Here is a 26720-nt window from a genome sequence, read left to right as displayed (position 1 = left end):
ACGGCCCACGTGATAACGGCTCATCAATTCATCCGGCACTCGCGTTGTACATGTATTCATTCGTGAGCTCACACTCTCCCACACATCTCGCTTCTACCGCTCTCCCGCTGCCGATTATCAGGTTCTCACCATTGGCCATGATCTACTCTGTCGTTGCAGTCGAGACGACTCTAGTCTGGAACCACATCGGTGGTGTATACGAAGTGACTTCGACGGGCCAGGTCGTTGCACTAGTTGTGGGAGTCGGCAATCTCCTTAACGTGGTCATGAAACTGTTTGGTCTCCACGCCAAGAAGGACCCAGTTGTTGAGGTGTCCCAACACTCGCAAAAGACTATGCATGGGCATTTGCTGACTGACAGTAGGAGACCGAGTTATGAACTAAGCAAGAGTGAGCTGGCGATGATATAGCTACCTGAAGACATGGATCTCGCATGGACCAACCACAGATCAAAGATGCTTTGCAACTCTTCGATGACGGGTCCAGCAGATCTTGATTTTGGCAGATTTGAGTCTGCATCCCGCCATCTGTCTCCGCATCCAGGCGCCACATGCCTTTCCGACAGCGAGCCGCAGCTGCTCAAGGCGCGACAAATACTATGCCTACTAGATCGTCTTCTTCCCCCGCCGTGGACACACCCGAGCATACCGGAGCGGTTCTGTTCAACAGTCTCACCTTTCCGCTCGGTCACTCCCCAGTCATGATCCGTGAAACGATCGAGTCCACATTCACACCAATGTATTATTGTGCCGGTGACCATTCACAAATGCATTTTGGAAAGCTCCAACAGCATTATCGAAGAAAGCATCGAAGGAATCATCTACTGTACTTCCTTCCGAAAGTAGCTACCACGCATTCCCGCCAACGTCCCCAAAAGCAGAAGAAACAAGGGGGGAAGAGGAGCGAGTCCAGGCATATCCTCGGCACCCCATCCAAGGTCAACCAATGCGAACAAGTAGAGATGACGGTGCTCGCGAGCGGCCGATAATGTGCCAAGCACAGCTTTCACATTCGCTTTCATAAGGCTCGACTTCCTCCTATCTGTCTGCTCTACTAGCGCACGAGGCCTACAGGCAGGACTTGGATCTCCTCCTTGGGACAATCTGCATCATCTCATCCGGCGAAGAGAAAAGTGGGAGGAGTCTTGCTCAAAAGATCTTGAGGATGTTTCGCCCGGGGGGTTCGTGTGACCCTAGCATCTGCTGTGCCAAGACCAAGAGGACAGCACGAGGGCGCTCGGCCTGTGCATATATAGACGGATACGGCCTACGACATACGTCCAGCGGAGAGTATGGTAATATGCGGATGGAGTGGTGGCGCTTTATATAACTCTAGCCGTGCTGAATGGAGGCTAGTGACCCTGACTCCCTGTATTCCTAAGTAAGGAGCAGACACCTTTTTGCTCTATCGTGCCCTTTTCTTATTTTCCTATCCTGTTCTGTCTTGTTCTTTCCTGTCCTTTCCTGTCCTATCCTTTCCTATCCTATCCCATCCCTTCCCATCCCATCCCATCCCATCCTATCCCATCCCATCCCGTCCTCCCCTCTCCAACAACGGTGCACCAGAAGCGCTCACCAGTAGCCACGCCCACAGCATACACAGCCCCCCCACAACTAAAGCACCCTTCTATATTGCTATAAACCATGATCCCTTCAAATTCGCAGAGATGGTCCGTCCAAGCAGGGCAACCCCTCGATATCATATTTCCCCCTTTCCCCCAATTCCACGACAAGGTCCCGAAGTAGTGCTAGATCTTCGCCGCCCTTGTGGTGAAAACGTGGAACGTCCGTAAGGCGGAACGGGTATTTTGAGATGGAAGGATGTCAGGGACTTGTAAGAGAGGGCTTTGGTGATTCGGGATCGTGCTACGGTCTCCCGACATAGATATCGGTGGTTTTTTTCCCGCTGGCAAAGGACAGCGGACTCATGATAGCGCCGAACGGCCCCCTTTTTGGTTGGAAAAGTTTTCCCCATTTCCAGCGGGGATGTGGTACCGAAGTGATACTGCTATTCTGAGCAGGATTTTACCCCGGTCAATGTCACAGACTGGGAACCTATTTCGACGTCCGCCGTGCCTCTTCCCCGGAAACGCCTCGCTAATTCCAAGCAGCTGCCCCGCTCCCACTCTAGATCAAGCACATTAACTCCCCGCTCCCCTCCTCTCCTCTCAACTCGTGGCCGCGAGCTTCACCCCCTTCACCCCCTCCGTCACCTCCCGAACTCCCTCATCCACCTTCCCCTCCCCTTCCTTCTCAACCCCCTCCACACTCGTCCCCACCTTCCCATCTCCATCTCCACCCCCCTCCTTCTCCGCCGCCCTCCTCGCCTTCTTCCTCTCCTTCTCCGCCTTCCTCGCCACCTTCTTGACCGCCTCAGCCTCCTTGACCTTCTTTAGCTCATCCCCACCAAATAACTCTTTCCATTCTTGTTCTTTTCCCTTTTGGATATTAGTAAACAAGTGCTCGGCAGCGCCTATCTCATGCCCACCGCTTATGGAGTCCGGTGTCCATGTCCCGGCTGGGATGGTGAGGAGGGATGTGCGGAGTTGGCGGAGGATGGAGCGGGTGGTGGAGGGGAGGTAGGGTGCTAGGAGGGAGGCGAGGAGGTGGATGTGGTTCATGCCCAGGTTCACCACGGCGTCGCAGCGGAGGGGTTCGGTGGTGTGGAGGGAGTTGTCCAGGCGGTTGTCTTGCAGGAGTTTGTTGCCGAGGCTGGATAAATCTCGTGCGAGGACTAGACCTTGTTTGAGATGGGTCGCGTCTAGTTCGGTCCTATATCGGGCTAGGATGTCGTTTGCTTCGGTGATGTGTTGTTGTAATCTCTGGGCTACTGCTTCCGGGAGTTGTGAGTGGTGTGGTGCGGCGGGGATGATGTTGTTGTAGTTTGCGCTGTTGACGTATTTTAGTATGCGGTTGACGAAATTGCCGAAGTTGGCGACGAGTTCGTTGTTGTTTGCTGAGATGAAGCCGTCCCATTGGAATTCTGTGTCGCTAGTCTCTGGCCGCCGGAGCAGGAGGAAGTACCGCCACACATCCGCCGCTACACCGGTATCCTGCGCGTTGGTGCCGAAGACGCCGATGTTGCGGGATTTGCTGAACTTGCCGCCTTCGTAGTTGAGGTATTCGGTTGTGGAGAGGGTGTTCAGCATCGTCCATTTGTCCCCGGTCCCTAGCTGAGAGCAGGGAAATACGACCGTGTGGAACGGTACATTATCCTTGCCCATGAATTGGTAGAGCGAGACGTTCTCCGGATCCCGCCACCACTTCTCCCATTGCTTGGTATACGTTGCTGTGATCGAGACATAGCCGATACAGGCGTCGAACCAGACGTACAACACTTTATTTTCATATCCAGGTAATGGTACTGGCGTGCCCCATTTCAGGTCTCGTGTGATACCTCTCGGCTCAAGTCCAGTGACCCGAATCCACGAATTCGTAATGTTCTTTCCGTTTTCGCTCCATTTCCCTTCGGACATCGCCTTCTCACTCCACGGCGCCACCTGATCCGCTAATTTATCCAACAGCAAGAAGATATGATTCGTGTCTCTCGGCACCGGCGTGGTATCCTGATGTAACTTACACCGCGGGTTCTTCAACTCCAGCGCCTCGTACGTCTGCCCGCACTTGTCGCATTGGTCTCCTCGGGCATCATTATACCCGCATTTGGGACACTCCCCTTCTACAAATCTATCCGCGAGGTAGTTCTGATGCTCTGCGTGCTCGCAATATGGTTGTGTGGTCGTCCGTTCCTCCAAATACCCATTCTTGTGCAGCTTCAAGAAAATATCCTGTGCAATCTCCGTCTGCTCTGGCGTTGGTGTGCGGCCCCAGTGATCGAAGCTGATTTCAAACCAGTCATAAATCTCTTTATGAATCTTGTTGTATTTGTTACATAGCTCTTGGGGAGTCACTTTCTCCTCTATCGCTTTCGTTTCCGTCGCTGTCCCATACTCGTCTGTCCCGCAGATGAAGAGGGTCGGGTGGCCGCGCGCTTTGCAGTAGCGGGCGAAGACGTCGGCACTCAAGACGGAGCCGATGATGTTTCCTAAGTGGGGGACATTATTCACGTAGGGCAGGGCGGAGGTGATGAGGATGTTCTTCTTGCCGGCCTCGGGGAGGATCTCGTGGAGCCTCGTTGTTCCGTTCATGGTTGACATGTGTTCTACTGTGTTGAGGGAGGCCGGCGTAGCCTGTGGATAGGATTGTAGAGCAAAAAGAGCAACGAGTCGCATGCTCTCGCCGTGAGTCAAAGGCCGAAACACATCCCACTTCGACGCGCTTGGTGGGGCAGGAAACCTGAGGCATAAATTTCACGACGGTTAGTAAGTTGATATGAGCATTTCATTTCCCCGTACTAAGCACACATAGATGTACAGAGCGGAGGGATTGCAATCAAGACAGTTACCTGACCAATTCAGCAGTGTCACCAACACAGATCATCTCATGAAGCATCTGCTTCCCGCATGACATCCGAGCCCAATTATTCCTCCTACCGTCCCGCCATCACGAACATGGCCACAGCAATGGACACAGACGTGGACACCAAGATTTCTTTCCCCTCACAGACCAAGATCAATCCAGGAACTGAAGACGACGACCCCTTCGCCCCCCTCCTCTCCCTAGAACAAGACTACTACACCGAAGGCTACTCCCTCGGCCTCAACGACGGAATCCGTTCCGGCCGAATCGAGGGTCGGATTTTTGGTCTAGAGAAGGGCTTTGACAAATTCGTTCAGATGGGTCGACTTGCCGGTCGAGCCGCCGTTTGGGACGCAAGATTATCCGCCCTATCTCCTCCTGCTGCGACTACGGCTGTTACGGCCAAGACTGGAGCTGGTGGCGTTGTGAAGGTTGGTGGTGGGAAGGAGGACGTGGGGCTTGTGGCTCCTGCTCAGAACGACTCTTACGACTCTCCCGCTCCACGCAGCACCGACATCGATGAAGTCGATGTTATGCTCCCTCCGCTCTCCGGCTCAGAGAGGTTGAGACGGCACGTAGATCGCCTCCTCGAACTCACGGACCCGGAGAGTCTCGAAACGAAGAACACGGAGGATACGGTGAATGAATGCGATGAGCGATTAGCGGGTGCCAAGGCCAGATTCACCCTCATCTCACGTATCGTTGGCGAAGGCGATGTCGAGGGGGTTGGGGTGGAGATTGCCGGGGTGGAGAGTACGGGTGGTGGCAATGGTGCTCGAACGGGAGCTGCAAGGGAGCAGAGTCTTGAGGACGAGAGTAAGGAGGGGGCGGAAGTCGAGATCACGGCACCACGGAAAGGGAAAAGTAGGGGTAATGGGAAGGGCGGTGTGGCGCGTGTTGGAGAGGGGAAGGGAAAGGGTGAGATGGAGGATTTCGGCGGCCTGCCCATGACCAAGCAAGCTGGAAGGGGAACGTGACTTGGTTTCATGACTCGGGTTTTGCTTTTCATCCATGCAGAAGCAAGAGGGATTTTCGCTCGCTTGCTCGCTAAAGAAAAAAAGACCACCATCCTCACGCAGAGCCAAACCAACAATGTCGACCACGGCTCTGCTGGCTCAGCTAGGGCTGGAGACACCCACCATTCACGCAGCAGCACCAGACTCACCCACGGCATTCTGCTGCCCCTCGGGAACGACGGTCTCGGTACCAGCACCCGGGCCCACCTCCCCTCCCAACTTCACTTTCTTCGCATCCCCCGGCCCATCCATCTGAGCAGGCAAATTACTCACATCAGCCAACGGCGGCCTCTTAACCGGCACCACAGCCGACGGAGGCCGATAAGCTCCTCGATTCGAAAGCCCGCCTGCTTGCTGTGGGGCGCCGATGCGTCTACTTATGTCTAAGGAAGGGTTGACAAAGTCGGTTCCGCTGCGGTTTGCTGATGTCGTAGCGCCGGCATGCGCTTGTATAGGCGCTCGTTGGGCGCCGGGTGGTAGTCCTCCTCCTCCTCCTCCTCCTGTCGCCCCGGTAGTGGACAAGGCCGTCCTCGTCACCGGCGCACTCTTCCCCGGATTCACACCGTGCGTGCGTCGGATACTCGGGCTCTCGGCGTGGGGGTCAAAGGCGCGGATGGCGTCGGTGGGACGGGTGTCTGGAGGTCTGTTGAGGAGGTCCACACTACGGCCTGTTACAAATCCTGCAGGGATGTCCGGGGGTGGTTGTCGGGGGATGGGGAGGCCGCGGTCGTCGAGGTCTTGGCCGGTTATGGATGGGACTGTTTCGTTTGGTGGGATGTTGGAGGGTGAGTCGGCTACTGTTGTTGCTGAGGACGGGTTGGAGTTTGTACGAGGCGCTTCGGAGTGCGAGTGTTGCTGTTGCTGTGGTTTCTGCATCATATTTGCTTGATGCTGCTGCTGCTGCTGCATAGCTCGTTGTTGAGCTGCCTGTAATGGTGGCGGCATGCGATTGGGGACTTGCTGCTGCTGCTGTGGAACATTCTGCACTCCTGGTGGCCTCTGCGGTGCTGGTGGTCCCTGCGCACGCTGGGGTGATTGCACATTTGGTGGCCGTAATTGTGGCATCGAATGCATTCTCGGTACACCCTGCCGCTGTGCCTGTTGCGGACCATTGATAGCTCTCTGTGCAGGTGTCTCGGGAGCTTGCATGGTCGTATCATCCAGCCGTACCTCATCGGGATGAGTGAAGTCCACATCATCCAAACCGCTACCACCGAAGTCATCCTCGAATTCAGCGGATCCATACGACACGCCTGACTGCACGCTCGATTGTCTCGCGACCGCCGTCGCCTTCTCCTGCTGCACCGCCTCATTACCCGCTATACTCTCCTTCTTGATGGGCGCATAGTCCGGATGTCTGTGTAGATTATCTGCATCCCATCTACTGGGTGCAACCTTTACTTTTGTGATCTTCTGCAGATAGTCCTTGTCATACAGACAATTGCCCAGCACGTTGCCGAAATTCCGCAATGCTCTTTTGAGTGCATCGGTCGCCGCTTCCTTTTTCGCTTTCTCGAACGCTGCTGCCTTGCCTTTGCAGTTCTCAATGTGGCCGTACCCTATGTCTTCATGAAACGTCCCATCCCTTAACGTCACTCGCACGATTGTGCTGAGTCCTAGGGTTATCTTGCCACTCTGCGGATGTTCGTCGACGAAATCGATCTGCACATTCTGGATGGAAGAGCTCCAGCCGTTGAAGCCGAATACCTCGTTGGCAAGATTGATGACTTTCTCGGCAGCCAAGTAGTGGACTTTTCCCCCTCCGTTGCCTGGTCGAGTCGATATATATTCGGGACCTAGTTGTTTCTCGAGTCGGGACTGAAGGGTGGCGATTTCTTGGGCGGTGTATTCGGAGATGTGGTGTTTGGGGTCGTGGAATGGGTTGGTCGTGGCGGGCGTGTCGCGGTGTTGGTCACCTGGTCTGTACAGCATTAGTTGTGAAGATGTACGAGCAGGAATACATACCTACAGAGGCATTGTTTGGCATCGTCTGCCGTGTTGGTAGAAGAAGTAAGGCAGGGAAGTAAAGTTGGATGTTCGATCTGATGCCTGTTGCGACGAAGCTGGAGGAACGCGTCGACGCGCCGACGTTCCCTTGCCAAACTCCGGAAACCTTATCTGCTGAGCGTATGCACGTGATCTTCAACTCCTTTGTCAGATGCAAGGTGAGGTACAATAATAAGCCACGAGGCATCCCATCTATAACGCTATTTCGACCATGTCAAATGCTGCAATTCGAGTGACGCTGACTCCAGTCTCTCTCTTCCCTTGATTTGACTGTATCATCGACCTGTGGCTGCTCTTCAGAACGGAACTCTACAGCGCCGATCGAGGACAGGCACGAGCTGGAACGCGGATGGTTGCACTTGGCCTGAACGTGGATGGTTGCAATCGGCCTGAAGGTCACGGAGGATAGCTGCATGTGTGCACTGCACGAGCTTGGGACGGTGACAGTGACTGAGAAGAGTGCTTCCGGTCATTAGTGGCACTCAGATCCGCACCTGCCTTACAGCACTTATACACAACCATGGCTCCTTCCCGATCCAGATCACAATGGCGTCACCTCTTCACCCTGCCCAACCTCCTCGCCCTCGCCTTCGCCTGGCTACCACTTGCAGTCGCGGAGAAGACGGCGGCAGACTACTTCATCTCATCCTTACCGGGAGCACCCGAACCTCTCCTGAAACAATACGCGGGACACATTGAGATCACGCCGGAACACCACGGCAACCTCTTCTTCTGGTTCTACAAGAACAGACACATCGCCAATCGCTCGCGCTTAGTCATCTGGCTCAATGGCGGGCCGGGGTGCAGTTCTTTGGACGGGGCATTGATGGAAATTGGACCCTACCGAGTCAAGGAGGACGGGACATTGACGTATAATGAAGGAAGTTGGGATGAATTCGCCAATGTGTTGTTCGTGGATAACCCCGTGGGTACCGGCTTTAGCTATGTGGACGGGGACAGCTATACGCATGAATTGACGGAGATGTCGGCACAATTCGTCGCTTTCTTGGAGAAGTGGTTTGTCGTGTTTCCTGAGTATACGATGGATGATGTGAGTCTGCAGTGTGAGTGGATCGTTGAAATGGGCTGGGCTAATTGATGTGGTGATAGATCTACATCGCAGGCGAATCGTACGCCGGCCAACATATCCCCTACATTGCCCGCGCCATGCTCGACCGCAACGCCGCCAATCCTTCCGCTCCAGCCTGGAACGTCTCCGGCTTACTCATTGGCAATGGATGGATTTCTGGCCCTGATCAATACCCTGCTTACCTCCAATTCGGCTACGAAGCCGGCTTGATCACGAGTGGAAGTGATGAGGAACGACAAATTCAAGACCAGCAGAAGAAATGTTATCAGGCTCTGGACAAGGGCGGGAAAGACCATGTCGATACTGGATCTTGCGAGGGGATTCTGCAGGAGATTCTGAGGTTGACGGCTAAGAATGGAGATTGTATCAACATGTACGACACGCGCTTACACGACTCCTATCCCTCATGCGGAATGTCCTGGCCTCCGGATCTGAAACAAGTCACACCTTATCTTCGACGGAGCGACGTCATTAGCGCTCTGCACATCAATCCGGACAAGAAGACCGGCTGGCAGGAATGTAATGGGCAAGTCAGCTCGAACTTCAAAGCCTACAATTCCCCGCCTGCTGTAACTCTCTTACCTGGCCTACTGGAACAACTGCCCATCATCCTCTTCTCCGGCGACAAGGACCTGATATGCAACCACATTGGCACGGAAACCCTCATCTCAAACCTCATCTTCAATAACGGCACAGGTATGGAAACCTCCCCGGGCGTCTACGCCCCGCGTCGGGATTGGTCTTTCGAAAACGAACCAGCCGGTATCTACCAATCCGCCCGTAACCTGACCTACATCAAATTCTACAACTCCTCCCATATGGTTCCCTTTGATTTCCCCCGTCGAACGAGGGATATGTTGGATCGATTCATGGGCGTCGATATCGCGTCCATTGGTGGGCAGCCGGCGGATTCTAGGATCGATGGGGAGAAGGCGCATCCCGAGACGAGTGTGGGTGGGCATCCGAATAGTACCTCTGCGGAGGAGGCGGCGCAGGCGAAGGCGGATAAGGCGGCTTATAAGGCTTATCAGCGGAGCTCGGAGGCGGCGCTCGCACTGCTCATCATCGTCCTCGTGGTCGTGGGGTTGTTTTGGTGGAGGGGCAGGAGAAGGCGGGCGGGGTATAAGTCTTTGTTTGGTGGCGGCGGCAGTGATCCGTATGATGGTAGGGGTGGTGGGGCCGGTATGGCGAGTGGGTTGGGCTTGGATGGGGAGAGGTTTCGGGAGAGGGAGGATGTGGAGGCCGCGAGGGAGTATGATGAGAGTGAGCTGGATGATTTGGGGGCGAAGGGTAGAGGTGGTGGGAGGGGGGTGTTGGACGAGGATGCATTCGATTTGGGCGATGATGAGAGTGGAGATGAGGGAAGTGGGTATGGGAAACTGAATGGGAATGGGCATGCGCGGTAATGATCGTGACTCTTTTGACGCTGGGGTCCGGCGTTTCTTGGGCGCTAGGAGGAGGGCTGGCTTGGTTTCGGGGGTTGCTTGTGTTACTAGATAGAAGAATAGTGTGTACGATGCTTCTGCTGCTCTGCTAGATCTATCCCGTCCAGACTCCTTGTGCTCGCCTTTGCCACAGGCGAACAAAGAAATAATGTCGAGGGAAGAGGGAAAATAGTCCTGAGCGCCAAAGAGCTGAGAATACCAGCTGTTCTATTGGAAACCCGGTCCAAGATTCAAATGCTCTCAACACAGGTTCCAATCAGGCTCGCGCATACTCGACACGCTCTCGTGTGTATCCACACAAAAGGGCCAACGACGTGGCGTTTCTTTCGACGCAGGACATGGTGTTTACAGCCAGGTGCGTACAAATGCACGTTTTTCATCACTCAGTTGCGCAAAAGCTCGCATGTTCAGCATAGACCATAATCCGTTGACAGCCCCCTGCCTCCGCAGCGCATGTATCACCTCGTCGCAGACCCTCGCGGGACAGCACTCGCAACGCGGGTTCCAATGCAGAGTCGATATAGACATGGGGGAAAGCTTTCAGACGACGGTCGTCCGTATCGTGCTAGTCTTGGGATTGTGTATCGCGTCCGGCGTGCGATTCTGAATTATGCGTAGCCCCCAGTCCCGGGGTCAAGGAGAAGGAGCGCTCTGTGGCGTGTGTGTTGCTATTTGTGCAAAAACCTTCCACCGATGATATTTGCTTGTGTTTGCACGGGACGAATATTGTTGGTGGCGTTGAAGTCGAGGACCTTTGCCGATTTGACCTTTGCTTGGTTCGCATAGACCGCTGGAGGACTAGCTTGTCATCAGCTTGCTCAGTCGATCCGAGGCCATCTGACAGGCACATTCGCCTCCGAGGCCGGGCGTGATCAAGCTGGGAGGACTCGTTTGGACGGGAGGGTGGCTGTTTTTTGTGCTTGAAGGAGGGGTTCACAGCGGATGGTCCACCGGTCATCTGAGCTGACGGCTTCAACAGCAAGTGGTGCACGGCTTCCTCAGTACTCAAGTCAGCCCGAGCATGTTGTCACTTGTTGGTGTCCTCGCATAAGTGGACCGCCGAATCTGACTTCTGGCGTGCAAATTTGGGCCCAGAGGACTGCGGCAACAGTCCAGAAGTAGATCCCCAATGAATAAAGGTCTCTACTGGTATGGGTCTCACAGCTTATCGAGTTTCGCGTCGCATTGTTGGTACTTTCCAGTGACGTCCCAGATCGTGCGCTCGACAGACTGTGCATTCTCGAAAACACGCTTCGACCACGGCGTCTCCTTGACGATATGACCATGCTGGATCGCATAGTCCAGTAATACTTGCGCACTCACGCATTCGTGAAGCGCGAGCATCGTTGGCCCTCCATCGTTGGCTCCATGGACCAGTCCGGTACGGAGCCTGTAGCGAGTCGTGCGTATGTGCACTGGCGTGGCGGCAATCTTTGCTAGATGCTCACGTCGATACCAGGAATCTACATCGCTCTCCTGGCCGGGTGCAGGCTCTAGGAGAACTGCTACCACGCAGGTACCTCGTGCTTTGGGTCCTCGCTGTCCCTCATACCGCTGAACGAGCTCGTAGGTCCTGACTTCAGTGCCGAAGACTCGGGGCTGATCTCCGTCTCGCCGTCCCAGAGCAAGTCTTTGCAGTGCCCGTGAAGTCCAAGTCATCTCAACGTCTCGAAGACGTACTGCCAGCGCACAAGGTCCGCCATGCTGAGGTGTATGGCCGTTGACTTGGTTGCCACCTCGAGCGGCGGGACTAGCGTTTCGCAGCTTCCACAACAGACTGGCACCTTCGTCTTTCAGGATTCGAGGTACAACTAGTCGTTGCAAGACGTCGTTAAAGCTCTCATTTTCCAGTGAGCCGTCCACGGACCAGATGGCAAGCCAGTATAGACCTTCCACCGCCTCGGGTCTGTTCGATATGACTCTTTGTAGACTGTTTAGTAACGCGGTAAGGCCCTGTATGCTTTTGTTACGCTTCAAGCCCATTACCGTGGACATCGTGGAATTGGTTAGACAGTGTTCAGGGGATCGGACCATCCGGCGATGTAGTTAGCCGGCCGCGCGTGGTTGCCGAGCCTTTCCGTACAGGGAAGGTACGGCGACTGGCCTTTTCGTCACCACCAATTCTCCTTGCCATTCGTTGCGTCCTTGTCGAGTTTCGCCAACCCTCACAGAATCGTGGACAAGGCGATTGGCCATGCTGTCGCGATTTCGACTGCGCTGCCTGCTACGCGATTCGCGAGGGTGAGACGGTTCACAAGGCTTTGGTCCATACACGTTGTTGAAACATTTACTCGTGACGAGGTCTTTACGGCGACAGCTCACCCGAGACCCCACAACCACAGAAGTACAGAAGTGGGTGCATCTTCGGCCGCGGGATCAGTGAAGTGGAGCGAACGGCCATAGCAGGCGTAAGTACGGCGAATACATAATATCTGTACAGGACCGTCTCGCTCTGATTCCTTGCCTTGCTAGCTACGGCAGAACACTCGCACACTGATATGGCGACGAACACTAATGGCGAGTCTTGCAATGGCTGCTCAAGTACTGACCTGAACGCAAATGGGTGTACACATCACGGCAACGGCAACATTACTGATATCGAAGACTACAAGACTGAGTTGACCACACTTCGAGCACGCACGAAGGAGCTTGAGGAGAAGTTGTCAAGCATGGAGACAAGCCCAAAGAAGTCCTTGCGATCCTCACAATGGCTTAACAAGCCAGACGACTTGGCAATGTCTGCCCTTTATGCTGATCGCTACATGAATTATGGTCTGACTAGCGAGGAACTACTATCTGGGAAGCCAATCATTGGTATAGCACAGTCCGGCTCAGATCTTGCTCCCTGCAATCAGTACCACACCACTTTAGCTAAGCGCGTCCGCGAAGGCATTCGAACTGCGGGAGGTATCGCCATCGAGTTCCCGACTCATCCCATCCAGGAAAGCTCACGTCGCCCTACTGCGACGCTTGATCGCAATCTGAGTTACTTGTCCCTGGTAGAACTACTATATGCTTACCCATTCGACGGCGTGGTGCTGCTCACAGGGTGCGACAAGACGACCCCTGCCATGCTCATGGCAGCGTCGACCATGAATATTCCAGCTATATGCCTTAATGTCGGCCCGATGCTGAACGGGTACGATCGAAAAGCGCTCATTGGATCGGGCACCGTGGTCTGGAAAGCGCGCGAGCTACATGCTGCTGGTGAAATCGATGATACCGGCGTATTTGACCTTGTGAGTGTCATCGAGCTATAGAATAGTGACTGAAGAAATGCTGACGATACTGGTAGGTAACAAAGGGCACGCCCAGCGTCGGGCACTGCAATACAATGGGAACAGCTTCCACTATGAACGCCCTCGCGGAAGCACTTGGTATGGCACTGCCAGGTAGTGCAGCTATTCCTGCACCTTATCGAGAACGGGCACAATGTGCATACAAGACGGGTGTCCAGATCGTGGAGATGGTGCATGCTGATCGTAAGCCAAGCGACATCATGACCAGAGAGGCCTTCGAGAATGCAATCATGGTCAACACAGCCATTGGTGGCAGCACTAACGCACCGATCCATCTCAATGCCATAGCGAAACATATTGGTGTGAAGCTGGATCTGGATGATTGGGACAACATCGGTCATAGTCTGCCACTGCTAGTCAACTTACAGCCTGCTGGAGAGTACCTAGGCGAGGAGTATCATCGTGCGGGTGGTCTCCAAGCTGTTATCGCAGAGCTTTTGGACCAGGGGCGGCTTCACGAGAGTGCGCTCACCGCAAATGGCAAGACGATTAGAGAGAACAACGCTGGCAAGCACTCCTGGGACCGGCGAACGATAAAGGAATACGGACAGCCGATGCTCAAGGACGCTGGGTTCTTGCACATTACTGGCAACTTGTTTGACTCTGCTATCATGAAGACGTCTGTGATCTCGGAGGAATTCCGCAAAGTCTTTCTGGAAGATCCCAATGACCCCAATGCGTTCGAGTCCAAAGCTGTGGTGTTCGACGGCCCGGAAGACTACCACAAGCGTATCGAGACTGCCGAGGTTGACGAACGTACGATTCTTGTTATGCGTGGCACCGGTCCTCTCGGCTATCCAGGCGCCGCCGAGGTTGTCAACATGACAGCACCAGGTCGACTGCTGAAGAAGGGTCTCAAGTACTCACTTCCTTGTATTGGTGATGGCAGGCAGAGTGGCACTTCTGGTTCACCAAGTATTCTCAACGCAAGCCCTGAAGCTGCCGCAAATGGCAACTTAGCTATTTTGAAAGACGGCGACAAGCTACGTGTCGATCTTACCAAGCGCAAGGTGAACATTCTGATCTCCGCGGATGAAATCAAGCAAAGGCGCGAAGAGCTGATGGCCCGAGGTGGCTACAAAGCCATCGAAAGTCACACCCCATACCAGGACTTGTTCCGCCGCGAAGTGGGTCCACTGAGTGAAGGTATGGTCTTCCCACGGGCTACTAAGTTCCAGAGAGTCGCTCAGGACCATCCCATACCACGAGACAACCACTAGCTGCCCACACAACATCAGACCGACAACGGGTATGACATTGGAGCGAGTTTGTGACTTGTTATACGAAAAGAATGCATCTACGAGCACGGCCCGGCGCCCGCTACTTAAGTTCATACAGTACCGGCAGAGTATCGATTGCATCGATTACGAAAGTCGGCAATGGCTCTACGTGCTCCAGCCTGCGCACTGCAGCCGCACCATGAAAGCTGCGCAGCGAGTTGAGTACGTTAAACACACTCACCCAGGAATCAACAGACCGAGAGAGGTTTCGAAAGTGCGCACTCCAATAGTCCAGTTCTTGGGTGCTCCGCCCTGATATGGCTCTTGCGGCTTGGGTCATCTCATTGACGCTGTAGTTGCCGAAGAAACACAGATCGAGCGCTTGCTGCTTTACGAACTTTTGGACAGACGTCTCAGATCGCTGTGTGTAGATCTCTGCCGAGCCGAAATCTGCATCACGATCTGCGGGAGATTTGCTGGCCCCCGGCCTGGAGCCGATGTCAACAGAAGGTTTGGGAGACAGAGGTCACCATGAAAAGCGTACCAACCTGGCAATGGCTCTGAGCTTGTTGGGAAAATTCCGTAAAACAGCCAATGCAGAGCGTCCGTAACACAATAGATGGTGTGCCAGACGAAGGAGTCGCTCAGCGCATTCGAGAAATTCTTGACGAAATGATCCAGATTTCCGCCGCTGTGGAACGGTGTTGTCATCTATTGAATGTGGCCGTCCACATGATAGTCCACGATTCTGATGACACCCGCATGTCCGCCTGAGCCTGTCAGTCTTTTCAGTACATCGACCTCATTGCGTAGACTGTCCTCTGGATCAGCCCGTCCCCCGAGCTTATTGAACTTCACAACGACCAACGTAAGGCAATTCCCAGTGGCGCTTCTGAGGGCCGGTTTCCTGCTAGCGATGAAGGTGTTGCTGTGGGACCCCCTGCCGATGGCTTGATATTGGGTAAGGTTCCTGCGAAAATGCTGCTGAGGCAATTGGCCTGCTTCTGGTCGACTGCGCGTGGTCATGTTGTTTTTCTGAGCCCACGACTTCCCTACGCCGGCGCGGGGAGACTCTGAGCCAGCCTGAGTGCTGCTAGGCTGGAAGTAAAAGACCGCATGGTGTCGGCTCTTCATATGCCTGTGTTCAATCACTGTACAATGGCGTTGTGCCAAAGAACAAAGTGGAGCTTGACATGTCATGATCAAGGGAGACAAAGCCACGGTGCAGAGTGCGACACACATGTCTGACCTTGCAAGTGACCGTCTGGTGCTCTGTGTCATCACCGTAGTATGTCGATGCCATGCGGTTAGGTCCAAGGAGGAAACAAACCCCGAAAGAATGGTGCATGAATGTACATTGATGGGGTAGACTTCACCTCGAAAGTAAGAACAACGGCATTCATCTCAGGAGCCGACTTAGGATATGCTTTGAAGATGGCTATCTACCGATGCCCAATATCTGCTTCGGATCAGTGTTTCCTGCCCCGGCAAAGTCATCGAAGTCAGAAGCTGCTACAGGAAGGATAAAGTCTCGTATCCGTGGTGCTCCCTCTTCAGCGCAAATTATGGCTTCTTTCACAGCACACTCGGACTCAAGTGTTGCCCAGCCAGAATAGTCGTAGAGAGCTAGCTTAGTGAATAAGGCCTTGAAGTCCACTTGGCCATCGCCAAGGGCACGGAAGCGGCCAGCTCGATCACGCCAACCTGCAAAGCCTCCATATACACCTTGCTTGCCGTTTGGCCTCAACTCGGCGTCCTTGACGTGAAAGATTTTGATGCGTTCATGGTAGTGATCGACGAACAAGAGATAGTCTAGCTGCTGGAGGACGAAGTGGGAGGGGTCGAAGCAGATGCAAGCTCGTGGGTGGTGGTGAGTAGCATCCAGGAAGCGATCGAAGGAAGTGCCATCATGGAGATCTTCGCCAGTATGAATCTCATAGCAGACATCTACAGCAGCTTCGTCGAATGCATCAAGGATCGGCTTCCAACGCTTCGCGAGCTCTCCAAAGGCTTCATCGATCAGACTATCGGGCCGTTGCGGCCACTGACACATATATGGCCAAGCCAGTGAGCCAGAAAAGGTTGCATGTCATGTGAGACCTAGATTCTTCGACGCTTTCGCAGCATCCATCAGAACCGACACCGCCCATGTTTGTCGCTCCTTTGGCTTTGCGTGGACTTCTGCAGGAGCGAAGCCATCGAACAAAGTGTCGTAAGCAGGGTGAACAGCAACAAACTGCCCTTGCAGATGGGTAGAGAGCTCGGTCAAGGTGATCTCGTGCCTAGCGCAGACATCCAGTAATTCGTTGCAGTATGCCTGGTTGGTTGCTGCTAGCTTGATGTCGATCAGTCGTCCATCGACAGGAATCTAGGTGCCTTTGTAACCAAGCGACGCTGCCCAGCCTGCTATGCCGTCCAGAGTATTGAATGGTGCATTGTCGGACACATATTGAACCAGAAATATACCAGGACCTTTGATCGTAGTCATGGTCAGACATCTACTTTCCGTACGAAGCTCGAGTGTCACTGAGTTGAAGTACCTTGATGCCACCTCGCCTCCATGACGACAGTGTCGGAATTTAGCCGATGGAAAGAGTAGTCGATCACAGTCGATCACCGTTGTATATCTCTCTCTCTATCTACCAACAGTCAATCTTGACATCATCGTGTCAAAGTAACGCAGCGGCTGCACTGCTGGAGATTCTGCTATACGTACTGATCATGATCAGACAAATCAGACATTTGTCCTGACATATTCCGGAAATTCTGTCGTACTTTTCTCCTGGCGTATCTCGTCTTCTACCAGGACATCGCTTGGCATGTTGTGAGCGACCTTCACAGGATCGAATATAGTCTTGCTGTCGCGGAAAATCTGGTCTACTTCCTCCAAATGTTTCCCATTCGTCTCTGGGAAGAACAAGTAGACCGCTGTTTTGCATCAGTAAAAGTCTACACATGATCGAGATCATTTCCTTACCGGGTACAATCAGGAAAAGATTTATACAGGCCCAGACGATGTAGTAGCGCCACCCCAGTGTCTCGAAGCCCACGGGTGTGATCTCCGCGACCAGGAAGTTGAACAGCCAAGCAGTGCCCGTGGAAATACTGGTGATGGGCACTCTTACGCTCAGCGGGCTGACCTCTGCCGCATAGAGGAACGTCAGTCCAAGAAAGCCGACCGGAAAGAACAGGGAGAACAAGAAGATGAAAGCCCCGGCGGTCCCGACACAGGCGATGTTATGGATCTGGCTAGACGTCCCGGCTACTATAGCCATGCAGCTTCCCATACCGATGGCAGCAACCAACATGAGCTTCCGTCTGCCGAAGCGGTCAACGGTCAGTACGCCAATAGGCGAGCAGATTGTCTGAAACGTGAATACGCATGCCCCGAGGATTCGTGCAAGTACACCAGAGAGCCCGAGGTACTTTTCGAAGATGGTCGTAACATAAAAGGCCAGAGCGTTGATGCCAGATCTAGAAGCACAGCATTAGCACAACAGCTTGTCTCTTTCACGAGCAGGTAAAGGACTCACAATTGTTGGAACATCTGTCCAGCACATGCCAGACAGACTCGGTTGAACAGTCTTAGCTCACCATTCTTGAAAACATCGCTGAAACGTCCTTTCCCAGTAACCTCTAGTGACTCGGCGATCTCAGCCACATCTGCACGAACCACGGGATCATCTTCTGGAACTCCTTCGAGCGCTGAGAGTACCTGGCATGCTTCTTCGCTGCGTCCTTGTTTCAAGAGCCATCGTGGCGATTCCGGTAGCATAGGAATCATGGCGACCACTATCAGGCCCCAAAAACCGCTCATGGCCAGTGGAAAACGCCATGAGACTGAACCAGTTGTGAAGCTCATTCCCAGGTTGAGCCAAGCTGACAAAGCCAGACCCGCACTGATGAAAAGACTCTCCAGTACGACGGCTGCGCCTCGATGAGCCGCAGATGCGCATTCGCTCTGCCAGTTAGGCGCTGTTGCGGATAGCATTCCCAGGCCAAACCCTGTCACCTGTGATCCTCACGTGTTAGTAAATCAAGGAAGCACAGATGCGGCCTCGCACTTGATAGCCTTACCAATCGTCCCACAATCAGCTGCCCAAGTGAGAACGATGAGGCTTGTAGTAGAGCTCCAATCACATCAACAGCAGCACCGAGTTGAATCGTCCGCTTTCGTCCAAGCTTGTCGCCAATCCAGATACAGCTCAGTGAACCGAAGAATGCACCTAGTGTATACATCGCTACGACCGTGCCTTGCACACGAGCATTATCTGTTGCTTGTGCGCCGATGGCATGGACTGTATCGATTCGTGGAAATGTTTCCACCCATGATGGCAGGTTCAGAAGTGGTCCAGCAACTGCGTTGTTCCACCCAAACAGGATATATGCGGGCAGAATGACAGCCCAAATCTGTGCTGAGCGCAGTTGCGAGCCGCGGAGGCCTAGGATGTAGCGCCTACCCATGCTTGGTAGTGATGACGAAGTATTATAGTGCCAGTACACGAGTCGAAGAGAGTGAGGAAGGAGATCTATAGTCGAGGACGTATGTGAAGAATGTAGGGCAGTTGGTCTTGAAGTGTCACCTCAACTCCCATCTGCATCCGATCCGGCTACCGGCACTCATACCTCCTACATTGATCAACGTTACCAGGTTGGCACTGTTAGGCTTTGTCATCGTTGTCGTTCTATCGCCGGAGACTCGGTAGGTAGGAGTGAGTAACATTGGAAACCATAAGCATCCGGCATCTTGCAGATGATTCTGTCTCTCTTGTCCCTCCAACAGCGTGACTTCACAGGATTCATGGTGTGGTAATGTGTGACGAGCTTCTGGCACGTCTTCGAACGCTTGTTGACGCGCGGGGAAGGTGTCGAAGTGACGCGTTCAAGATCGACATTGTCGACTCCAGCATCGATTAAAACCTCCGAGGTCGGCATTGATGTTCTGGGATAACTGCTAAACCTCGCATATATTCGGTGACGCAGGCGTTCAGCACTGTGGCGACAAGTACGACCATTCGAAGTCTGAGGAGACATCGCATCCTCATACAAGAGCTCCTACCCGAAAAGAATAAGTCAGCCCAAGCAATGGCGACTAAGGCCTTGGCCGCATGGACCGTAAACCTTACTCCGTCTTCCATACCAGCCAGCGTCCAACAAGCCGCAAAACGCTCTCTATACAACTACGTCAGCTGCGCAATAGGTGGGTCGAACCACCCTACCGTGACCAAAGCTCACGATGCTCTTGAGCCGTTCTTCGGCCGTCCAACGTCCACACTATACGGCAGTGGAGGCAAGAGAACGGACGCTCAGCATGCGGCGTTGCTGAATGGTACCGCGAGTCATGTCCATGATTATGATGATACGCATCTGGCGACTATTATCCATCCTACAGGCCCCGTGGCAAGTGCCTTGCTAGCATATGCTGAGTACAATGGCTCCGTATCTGGTCCCGAGATCCTTTGTGCACTCACCGCTGGCATTGAGGCGTCTTGCAAGCTTGGCTTGGCGGTTTGGCCGGAACATTATGATATTGGCTGGCATATTACTTCCACGACTGGGTCGATTGGTGCTGCGGTCGCTGTTGGGAAGCTCATGAAGCTCAGCGAGGACCAAATGGCTCATGCTATCGGTATCGCTTCCGTGCAAGTCGTCGGACTAAGGGAGATGTTTGGCTCCGATACCAAGTCGTTCCATCCTGGACGTGCAGCACAGGGTGGGCTCTTAGCAGCAGTGTTGGCGGAAAAGGGCTACACTAGCTCTGAGTCAGCGATCGAGGCGAAACGAGGATGGGCGAATGTGGTTGCTGGTGGTGGGACACCTCAATTGCAGAAGTATGTTGGCGAGCTTGGTCAGAAGTGGGAGATTGAAGCGAATGCTTTCAAGCCTTTCCCATGCGGAATCGTATGTCATCCAGCTATCGATGCCGCTATACAGCTACACCACGAAATGGAAAGGAAGCAGTTTAGCCTCAAGCAGATTGAAAAGATTGAGCTTGTGGTGCATCCGCTTGTGATCGAGCTCACTTCCAAGCGGAAGCCCAAGGACGGGCTTGAAGGCAAGTTCTCGGTCTTCCATGGTGTTGCAGTCGGACTGTTGTACGGCAAGGCTGGTCCGGCACAGTATGCCGACGAGGTCGTTCAGGATTCAGCCGTCGTCTCTTTACGTGATCAGGTCGATGCAGAGTCGAAGAAGTCGCTGGCAGCGGACGAGACGTATTTGACTGTCTACCTAAAGGGTGGCGACAAGCTGGAGAAGCACATCCAACATGCTGTCGGATCGCTAGAAGTTCCCATGACCCACGAGCAGCTTGAGGAGAAGTTCATCGACCAGGCTGCACTTGTGTTGGGTGCTGAAGGGGCGAAGAGGGCGAGTGGGCTTGCATGGAAAATTGGCGAGGAGGAAGATGTGGCTGCGGTGCTGACCAAGATTTGAGAGGTTGTTTGTTGCATGCCGAGTCGACGTAGCCTCAAATTCGGGGTTGTGAGTAGCTGGGCATCATAGGAAGGCGATTCAGTGGTTGATTTCGCGTCGGCGATATCACCAGAATCTGAGTGACTCTATAATCCTGTTTAGTTGGTCCGGATCGACAATGATCAGGTACAGCAAGATGACCACCACAAGACAGAAGGCGAAAGCAAACAAGACGCTGGTCAAGCCTGACTTGATCTTCACCACCCTAGCGTCAGCCTCCTTCGCAATAGTGCTGTACTCCTTGCCGCTTCGCCCTTCTTCCAGAAGACATTGCATGGATCCTGCAGCGGTGGACTCGGTTTGTGCTTCGATTGCGTTCGGCGGCATTGTAGCTGGCTAGTCTGGCGAGAGTGGACATGTTCGGAAGCGGACCTGTACCCGCTTGCATTCTAGGGACTTTTAGTGGTATCTTTGGGGGGTGGAATTCGTAGCGATTCAGCTGGTGGTGTTACGCTTGATGCTCGTCTTTAAAATGTACGTTGTGCAGTGGTCGCCGACAACGCTTGGCTCATATAGCAGTGGCGAAATGTGGTATGAGAATGTGTAGCACCTTTCGTGCTTAGCAGCTCCGTCGCTTAGCTCAAGTCAGTGGCGTATGTATAAGCAGCGAAGCTCGACATTAAAAATTTGCAAACTTCTCCCATCCAGCACATCTGCGTGACCACTGCATGTGAAAGCAAAACTTGACTTCGGCTCATAAAGCTCTAGGCAAGTACAGCATTTGCTGGTGGCTTTGACATTGGTTGTGTTCCTGGCTGTGTTTACTTCACATTCCGCTTCCTCAATTTGCGGCTTCTTGAAGATAACTTGTCAGGCTCATTCGTAGCGTCGTCTACTTGGACATCAGACGCAGTCCTCTTGGTGGGTTTGGCGACTGTGGTAGGTTCAACTGCAGTCTTGCCCAGCACATACGCCACCTTCTCGACACTCAAGGCAGGAACATCCAGACGCTTTCGAAACTCCTGTACGCGAGTATATAGCTCGATATATTCTTTCGCAGTATACTTGATCTTCTGCTCCCACCCAGACTTGTTCCAGAAGGCCCAGCGGAATAGCTCGTCGGAGAAGAAGGGTATGTCAGTCTCATTCTGTACGCTCAAGATCAGGGAGGCGGTTGCGGGTCCAACCCCACGGAGCTGGCAGAGTTGAGACATGACATTCTTAATATCATCTGGCTCTTGTTCGTAAAGCTCGAAAGCATGACTGGTTGTCTTTAGTACTTGTTCTTCATCGTTCTCGTTGATGAGCTTCTTGAGAGAAGGTCGAAATTTGCCATGAGAGAGCTTCCAGTCCATCAACGTCACAAGCTCGTGTTTCTTGAGCCCGCGGTCTACGCGTGCATGTAGCGTATCAGGGACGGTATGGAGCCGCTCCTGATCGAGGTCTGCCAAGCCAGAGGGCACAACGCCTGGGTACCGAGTAAGGAGTCCATTGAAGGTGTCGAGCTCGATCTCATTGAAAGCATGCTTTGGGTCCATGTCTGAGATGGAAGTGCAATTATGTCAGTGTACATAGAGAGGTTAACTGTCACACCACAGCCACTTTACGCGTGGCTCGTGTCGAGGTCGCGTTTCAATCGCCGAGCTGTCACGTTTGAGGTGACAGCGGAGAACAGGCTCGCAAGCTCACAGCTACCTGCACCGTCCACGAGCTATTGCCCTTCCCAAGGCTGCATGAGTAGTATGGCCTAGCTTCGCCCTCAACCTTCAGTCAGCAGCCTCGACATCGCTGGCGAATAAATGAGGTGAATCGTGCTGGTTAAAGATGTCCTGCTCCACACACTCACAGACACGACCCCGCGACCAGGCTCCGTCACCAGAAACTCCTCGCCGTGCCTCAGCCAAGCGAACGTACAATGATATGGACGACAATCGTAGTGAGACATCGGAGTATCTGCCTGTCAAGAAGGGCAAGAAGCGTGCAGCCTCGGTGATCACGAGATCGGACCCGGTCGAGAGCTCATCTACGGCAGAGAGGCGGAAGAGGAAGCGACAGAGGCGGGATTCTGCTGCCGCTGATAGTCCACCCACGGGCGCGAAGGAGGACCTCGAGCTGTTACTTACGCAAGGTGCTCCGACAGATGGTTTGGATGCCACAGTCAAGCACGCGAGACGTGCCAGACACGCCAAACGACGAGAGACTGCGCTTCAACAGCTCGAACGTCTGCAGTCGGAAAATGCGAGGCTTGCAGAGCGACTCGCCAAGTCTGCTGACGATGTCAAGAAAGCACACCTTGATAGCCTACTGCGTACCGATGGCGAGGAGAAGAAATATGAGGAGCTGAACCGGAAGCATAGAAGACTCCAGGGCTTGTACAGCGAAAAGAGCCAACTTCTCGAGGAGAAGTCGGCTCTGGTGCCTCAATTGGAGACGGCGCTGAAAAGCACCAAGGATAGCGTAGTCAGTCTGCGAGTCAGCGTCACGAACCTTATGTCGCAGGTATCGAAGCATGACCGGGAGGTGATGGGATATGAGGATGCGATGAAAACTGCTCAGGAGGATATCGAGGCGCTGAGAAGGATCGAGATTGATGTGCGGGCTGAGCAGGACCGAGCGGAGGAGAAGTATGATACTTTGCCACCTGCTTATGGCAGCCTGCCCGAGCCCGAACCCAGGTATCATGGAGTCGTGCCTCACGAGGCTGTGGATAGTGGCGCCCTCAACATCGCGAACCTTAAGCACACGGTACGGACAGAGTTTGTGGCAAACGTGAAGATGTTCCGGAAGATGCAGGATAGTCTTCGGAGCAAGGCCATCGGCTGCATCGAACATAACAACGCCGACGGAGCATACATTCGAGGTGTGCATGAGGCCTTTGGAGACGCTTGCAGGAATGTAGGAGCAGTTATGGATCGCGCTGTTGTGGCTATAGGCGATTTTACGTCACTCAGGGCCATCGTTCATGGTGAGGAGCCAACGGGTGGGCTCACTATCGCAGCCGCTTTTCGTGAAGAGCTACAGAAGTCGGAAGCTTGCCACGGCTTCGTCGCAGACAGGACCGCTAAGCTCCTTCTAGACCTCGCACTCCGTCTCGTCTCCGCCCTGGAACTTCGACCTTTGCATGTTGGTGCTGCGTTTGGCTACGAGGAGAAGAATGAAATTGCCTTGGTCTGGTCCTCTTTCGATGCCACACTTTCCAAGTCTCTTCGCTGCCTCTCCAAGGTGACCGGCGGCACTACTTCTTCTCGGATCATCGAGACCTGCATTCAACTTCAAACGTACCTGGCTCAGGTCAAGGCGCTGCAGGAGGTCATGGGAAGTGTGAGCTTAAGGACAGGGGTGGGGTACTATGGATCCTTTGCAAGATATGGGGAGGGCAAGTATCTTGGTGAGACTTCCGAGTGGCTTGTGGACCAGCTTGAAGTGTGGAGGACCATCGCGGCGAAGACGGCAGATGAAGAGGCGCTGGCGAGGAGGGAAAGCGAGCACGCAAGCTTGATACCTGCAACACTGACGGAACTTATGATTTCGAGTCCGCCACCAGAACAGGATCCTGAGGCCAATCGCAACGTGCCGGCTACCATGCACACCCGTACACTAAGTTCATTGGCGCTGCATGAGGAAATCACTGCCGCCACGGATGACGTCGTTGCTCAGCATGCCACCACACGACAAGATGCTCAGGCCGTCCACGATGCACCAGCCACTACCCAGTCTCCTACAAGGAGCCCGTCCGTAGTCCGTGGTATGATTACGGCTGCGCAGCAACGACTCCACAACACACGAGATGGACAGGATGAAGAAGCGGAAATCTCTAGCGTTGGCACGCCTCACAACAGCGACGACGATGGTGACGAGCTGGCACATGACGGCTCCATAGTTGATCCTGTTGGCGAGCGTGGGTCACGTAGAGCATTGACGAGGCGTTGTTCGCGCTTACGGTCTTTTGCTCAGCGTGGGAATAACAGTCGTCCACGTCGTCTGACGCCTATGGAGAGGCACGATGAGGAGTTCATGTCTGATACACTATCCAACAGTGATATTGGCGACATGGCTGACGAGGCTTTTGGGTCTAGTGACGGGGAGCGTGTATAATGATATCTAGGAGAATATTCTAATGATGATAGATGGTAACGAAGCATATGATTGGTGAGGATGTAGATAATGCGTTGGTAGTGCACCGGCAAATTTTACGACTCTGCATATTACGATACAATTCCACATAATGGACGAGTCAATACGAGTGTGAAGATGACAATGCATTTTCTTAAAGCTCTGGTGAGGAGTAAGGTGGTCAGGTAGTAAGCACGACATCGTCGTTACAATGCTCTTGTTCTTTTCTTTGTTCATTGTGCCTGGCGATATACGTGCTGCGCGATATATAATCTCAGCGATACTACCATCATTCGCCATTTAGTCCCCAGGACACAGAAACCACCGACAAAGCCCTCGCGGGCTCACCGAGTCATCACTGCGCCGGCCGCAGCACCATCTCTCGTTGCAACGATGGCTGCCCAAACCCTCTCCTACCAGCTCCTCACCAAGACCTTCATACCAGTGAAGCTTCTGGGCACAGGAACATTTGGAGAAGCATACCTAGCTATCCAGAGAGATGCGGCTGATGAGTTGCGGGCCCAGAGCTCTGAACTATTCGCCGATCAGACACTCGCTGCAAAGCAATGGCTATATGGCCAGCTACGGAAGCACCTGGTCGTCGTCAAGATCTCTAATGCATTGTATGAGCATACTGACCGTGATCTGAGCAATGAGATTGCTATGCTGACTTTGCTTAGTGATTCCCCTCCTGGCCTCATTCATGCCATCGACTATGAGGACCAGGCTCCGGCTCAGTGGCTCTCGATGCCGTATATCACTGGCCGCGATCTGTCCATTTTCGCCGATAATTGGTACGATGAGTTGTCCGTCCCTTTCATCTGGCATGTCGCCCATGGGCTTGGCTCGATACTGTTGTATCTACACTACGGTGTCAAGGATACTTCGAATGCGTTCGGGTTTGATCCGGAATGGAACGGACTGGCGCACGACGATATTCACTGCGGGAATCTTTTCCTTCAGCCAGCGGCACATGGAAAGGTCAAGAAATTTGGCAACTTTCCCAATATCATTCTAGCTGATTTCGGCCGAATGAAGTTCGCTTGTCGAAAAGGGATGACGGTGGGTACTGCCAACCCTTCCCACTGCCATTACCGAGACCTGATGAACACTGGAACAGTCCTCTACAAACTTCTCGAAGTCCTTGGGCCCACATCAGCTCCTTTAAGGGGTTGTTACAACCAGCATCGAGATCGTTTGATCTTAACCTGGGTCCATCGATTACGGCAGCCGGATCTGTTTGACCGCAAAGCCTCTCACCAGGAACTCTTTGGTCTGTTGAGCGAATTTGTCGCAATGGCTGATCATGAAAGGAGGGTAGGTTACAAGCCGCTTTCAAGTTGTGCAGAAGGGTGTTTGGAGAGCGATTATACTGATGATGAGGAGCTGGCTCTTCTTTTCGACTCTGGTCGCATGTTTGCTGGCTAGATGCCTGATGGAACTCAAGAGGCTAGCGATAGGCCATCTCTGGTAGATATGCCATATATCGGTGGTTTGTCAGAGGCACGATGCTTGACTGTAATAGTATTGTACGATATATCCAGGATCACACATTCCACACCGTTCCCCTTCGAAACTTCTCCTCAGACCGGACGCACCGACTCTCTACTTGCTTTCACAACTGCGTAAGAAAAGATCCCTCAGATCATGATATTTGGCATGTGTATATTATAATGTGAATGAACTCTATACTCTCTAATA

General features: G+C 53.4%; 13 protein-coding genes across 13 annotated transcripts; 6 read left to right on the top strand and 7 right to left on the bottom strand.

The window, feature by feature from the left end:
• Positions 1-2167: 2167 nt before the first annotated feature.
• On the bottom strand, positions 2168-4147 carry LTS14_008511 (uncharacterized protein; the record flags this gene model as incomplete). Its single annotated transcript, XM_064841199.1, has 2 exons — positions 2168-3507; positions 3580-4147. The coding sequence occupies 2 exons, from the start codon at positions 4145-4147 to the stop codon at positions 2168-2170; spliced, it is 1908 nt and encodes a 635-aa protein (XP_064691063.1).
• Positions 4148-4229: 82 nt separating this feature from the next.
• Positions 4230-5395, top strand: LTS14_008510 (uncharacterized protein; the record flags this gene model as incomplete). Its single annotated transcript, XM_064841198.1, has 2 exons — positions 4230-4240; positions 4435-5395. The coding sequence occupies 2 exons, from the start codon at positions 4230-4232 to the stop codon at positions 5393-5395; spliced, it is 972 nt and encodes a 323-aa protein (XP_064691062.1).
• Positions 5396-5560: 165 nt separating this feature from the next.
• RAD52 (DNA repair protein rad52) lies at positions 5561-7411 on the bottom strand (the record flags this gene model as incomplete). Its single annotated transcript, XM_064841197.1, has 2 exons — positions 5561-7355; positions 7404-7411. 2 exons carry the CDS (start codon positions 7409-7411, stop codon positions 5561-5563), a joined length of 1803 nt encoding a protein of 600 aa, XP_064691061.1.
• Positions 7412-7961: 550 nt separating this feature from the next.
• On the top strand, positions 7962-9937 carry KEX1 (Cell death protease; the record flags this gene model as incomplete). Its single annotated transcript, XM_064841196.1, has 2 exons — positions 7962-8492; positions 8552-9937. 2 exons carry the CDS (start codon positions 7962-7964, stop codon positions 9935-9937), a joined length of 1917 nt encoding a protein of 638 aa, XP_064691060.1.
• A 707-nt stretch (positions 9938-10644) lies between these two features.
• LTS14_008507 (uncharacterized protein) lies at positions 10645-11971 on the bottom strand (the record flags this gene model as incomplete). The annotated part of the gene is made up of 2 exons (XM_064841195.1): positions 10645-10774; positions 11139-11971. The coding sequence occupies 2 exons, from the start codon at positions 11969-11971 to the stop codon at positions 10645-10647; spliced, it is 963 nt and encodes a 320-aa protein (XP_064691059.1).
• A 503-nt stretch (positions 11972-12474) lies between these two features.
• On the top strand, positions 12475-14495 carry LTS14_008506 (uncharacterized protein; the record flags this gene model as incomplete). The annotated part of the gene is made up of 2 exons (XM_064841194.1): positions 12475-13215; positions 13272-14495. The coding sequence occupies 2 exons, from the start codon at positions 12475-12477 to the stop codon at positions 14493-14495; spliced, it is 1965 nt and encodes a 654-aa protein (XP_064691058.1).
• Positions 14496-15933: 1438 nt separating this feature from the next.
• On the bottom strand, positions 15934-16548 carry LTS14_008505 (uncharacterized protein; the record flags this gene model as incomplete). Its single annotated transcript, XM_064841193.1, has 1 exon — positions 15934-16548. One exon carries the CDS (start codon positions 16546-16548, stop codon positions 15934-15936), a length of 615 nt encoding a protein of 204 aa, XP_064691057.1.
• A 681-nt stretch (positions 16549-17229) lies between these two features.
• LTS14_008504 (uncharacterized protein) lies at positions 17230-18959 on the bottom strand (the record flags this gene model as incomplete). Its single annotated transcript, XM_064841192.1, has 4 exons — positions 17230-17423; positions 17473-17969; positions 18029-18507; positions 18573-18959. The coding sequence occupies 4 exons, from the start codon at positions 18957-18959 to the stop codon at positions 17230-17232; spliced, it is 1557 nt and encodes a 518-aa protein (XP_064691056.1).
• A 621-nt stretch (positions 18960-19580) lies between these two features.
• Positions 19581-20927, top strand: LTS14_008503 (uncharacterized protein; the record flags this gene model as incomplete). Its single annotated transcript, XM_064841191.1, has 2 exons — positions 19581-19824; positions 19888-20927. 2 exons carry the CDS (start codon positions 19581-19583, stop codon positions 20925-20927), a joined length of 1284 nt encoding a protein of 427 aa, XP_064691055.1.
• A 105-nt stretch (positions 20928-21032) lies between these two features.
• LTS14_008502 (uncharacterized protein) lies at positions 21033-21293 on the bottom strand (the record flags this gene model as incomplete). Its single annotated transcript, XM_064841190.1, has 1 exon — positions 21033-21293. The coding sequence occupies one exon, from the start codon at positions 21291-21293 to the stop codon at positions 21033-21035; it is 261 nt and encodes an 86-aa protein (XP_064691054.1).
• A 434-nt stretch (positions 21294-21727) lies between these two features.
• On the bottom strand, positions 21728-22444 carry LTS14_008501 (uncharacterized protein; the record flags this gene model as incomplete). The annotated part of the gene is made up of 1 exon (XM_064841189.1): positions 21728-22444. One exon carries the CDS (start codon positions 22442-22444, stop codon positions 21728-21730), a length of 717 nt encoding a protein of 238 aa, XP_064691053.1.
• A 286-nt stretch (positions 22445-22730) lies between these two features.
• On the top strand, positions 22731-25001 carry LTS14_008500 (uncharacterized protein; the record flags this gene model as incomplete). Its single annotated transcript, XM_064841188.1, has 1 exon — positions 22731-25001. One exon carries the CDS (start codon positions 22731-22733, stop codon positions 24999-25001), a length of 2271 nt encoding a protein of 756 aa, XP_064691052.1.
• A 411-nt stretch (positions 25002-25412) lies between these two features.
• LTS14_008499 (uncharacterized protein) lies at positions 25413-26447 on the top strand (the record flags this gene model as incomplete). Its single annotated transcript, XM_064841187.1, has 1 exon — positions 25413-26447. One exon carries the CDS (start codon positions 25413-25415, stop codon positions 26445-26447), a length of 1035 nt encoding a protein of 344 aa, XP_064691051.1.
• Between the last annotated feature and the right edge of the window lie 273 nt (positions 26448-26720).

The sequence above is a fragment of the Recurvomyces mirabilis genome (genome assembly GCF_035927965.1).
Source record: "Recurvomyces mirabilis strain CCFEE 5264 chromosome Unknown scaffold_26, whole genome shotgun sequence".
Taxonomy (NCBI): Eukaryota; Fungi; Ascomycota; class Dothideomycetes; order Mycosphaerellales; family Teratosphaeriaceae; genus Recurvomyces; species Recurvomyces mirabilis.
Note: the sequence above shows the minus strand (reverse complement) of the source record. Positions and strands in the feature narration are given on the sequence as shown.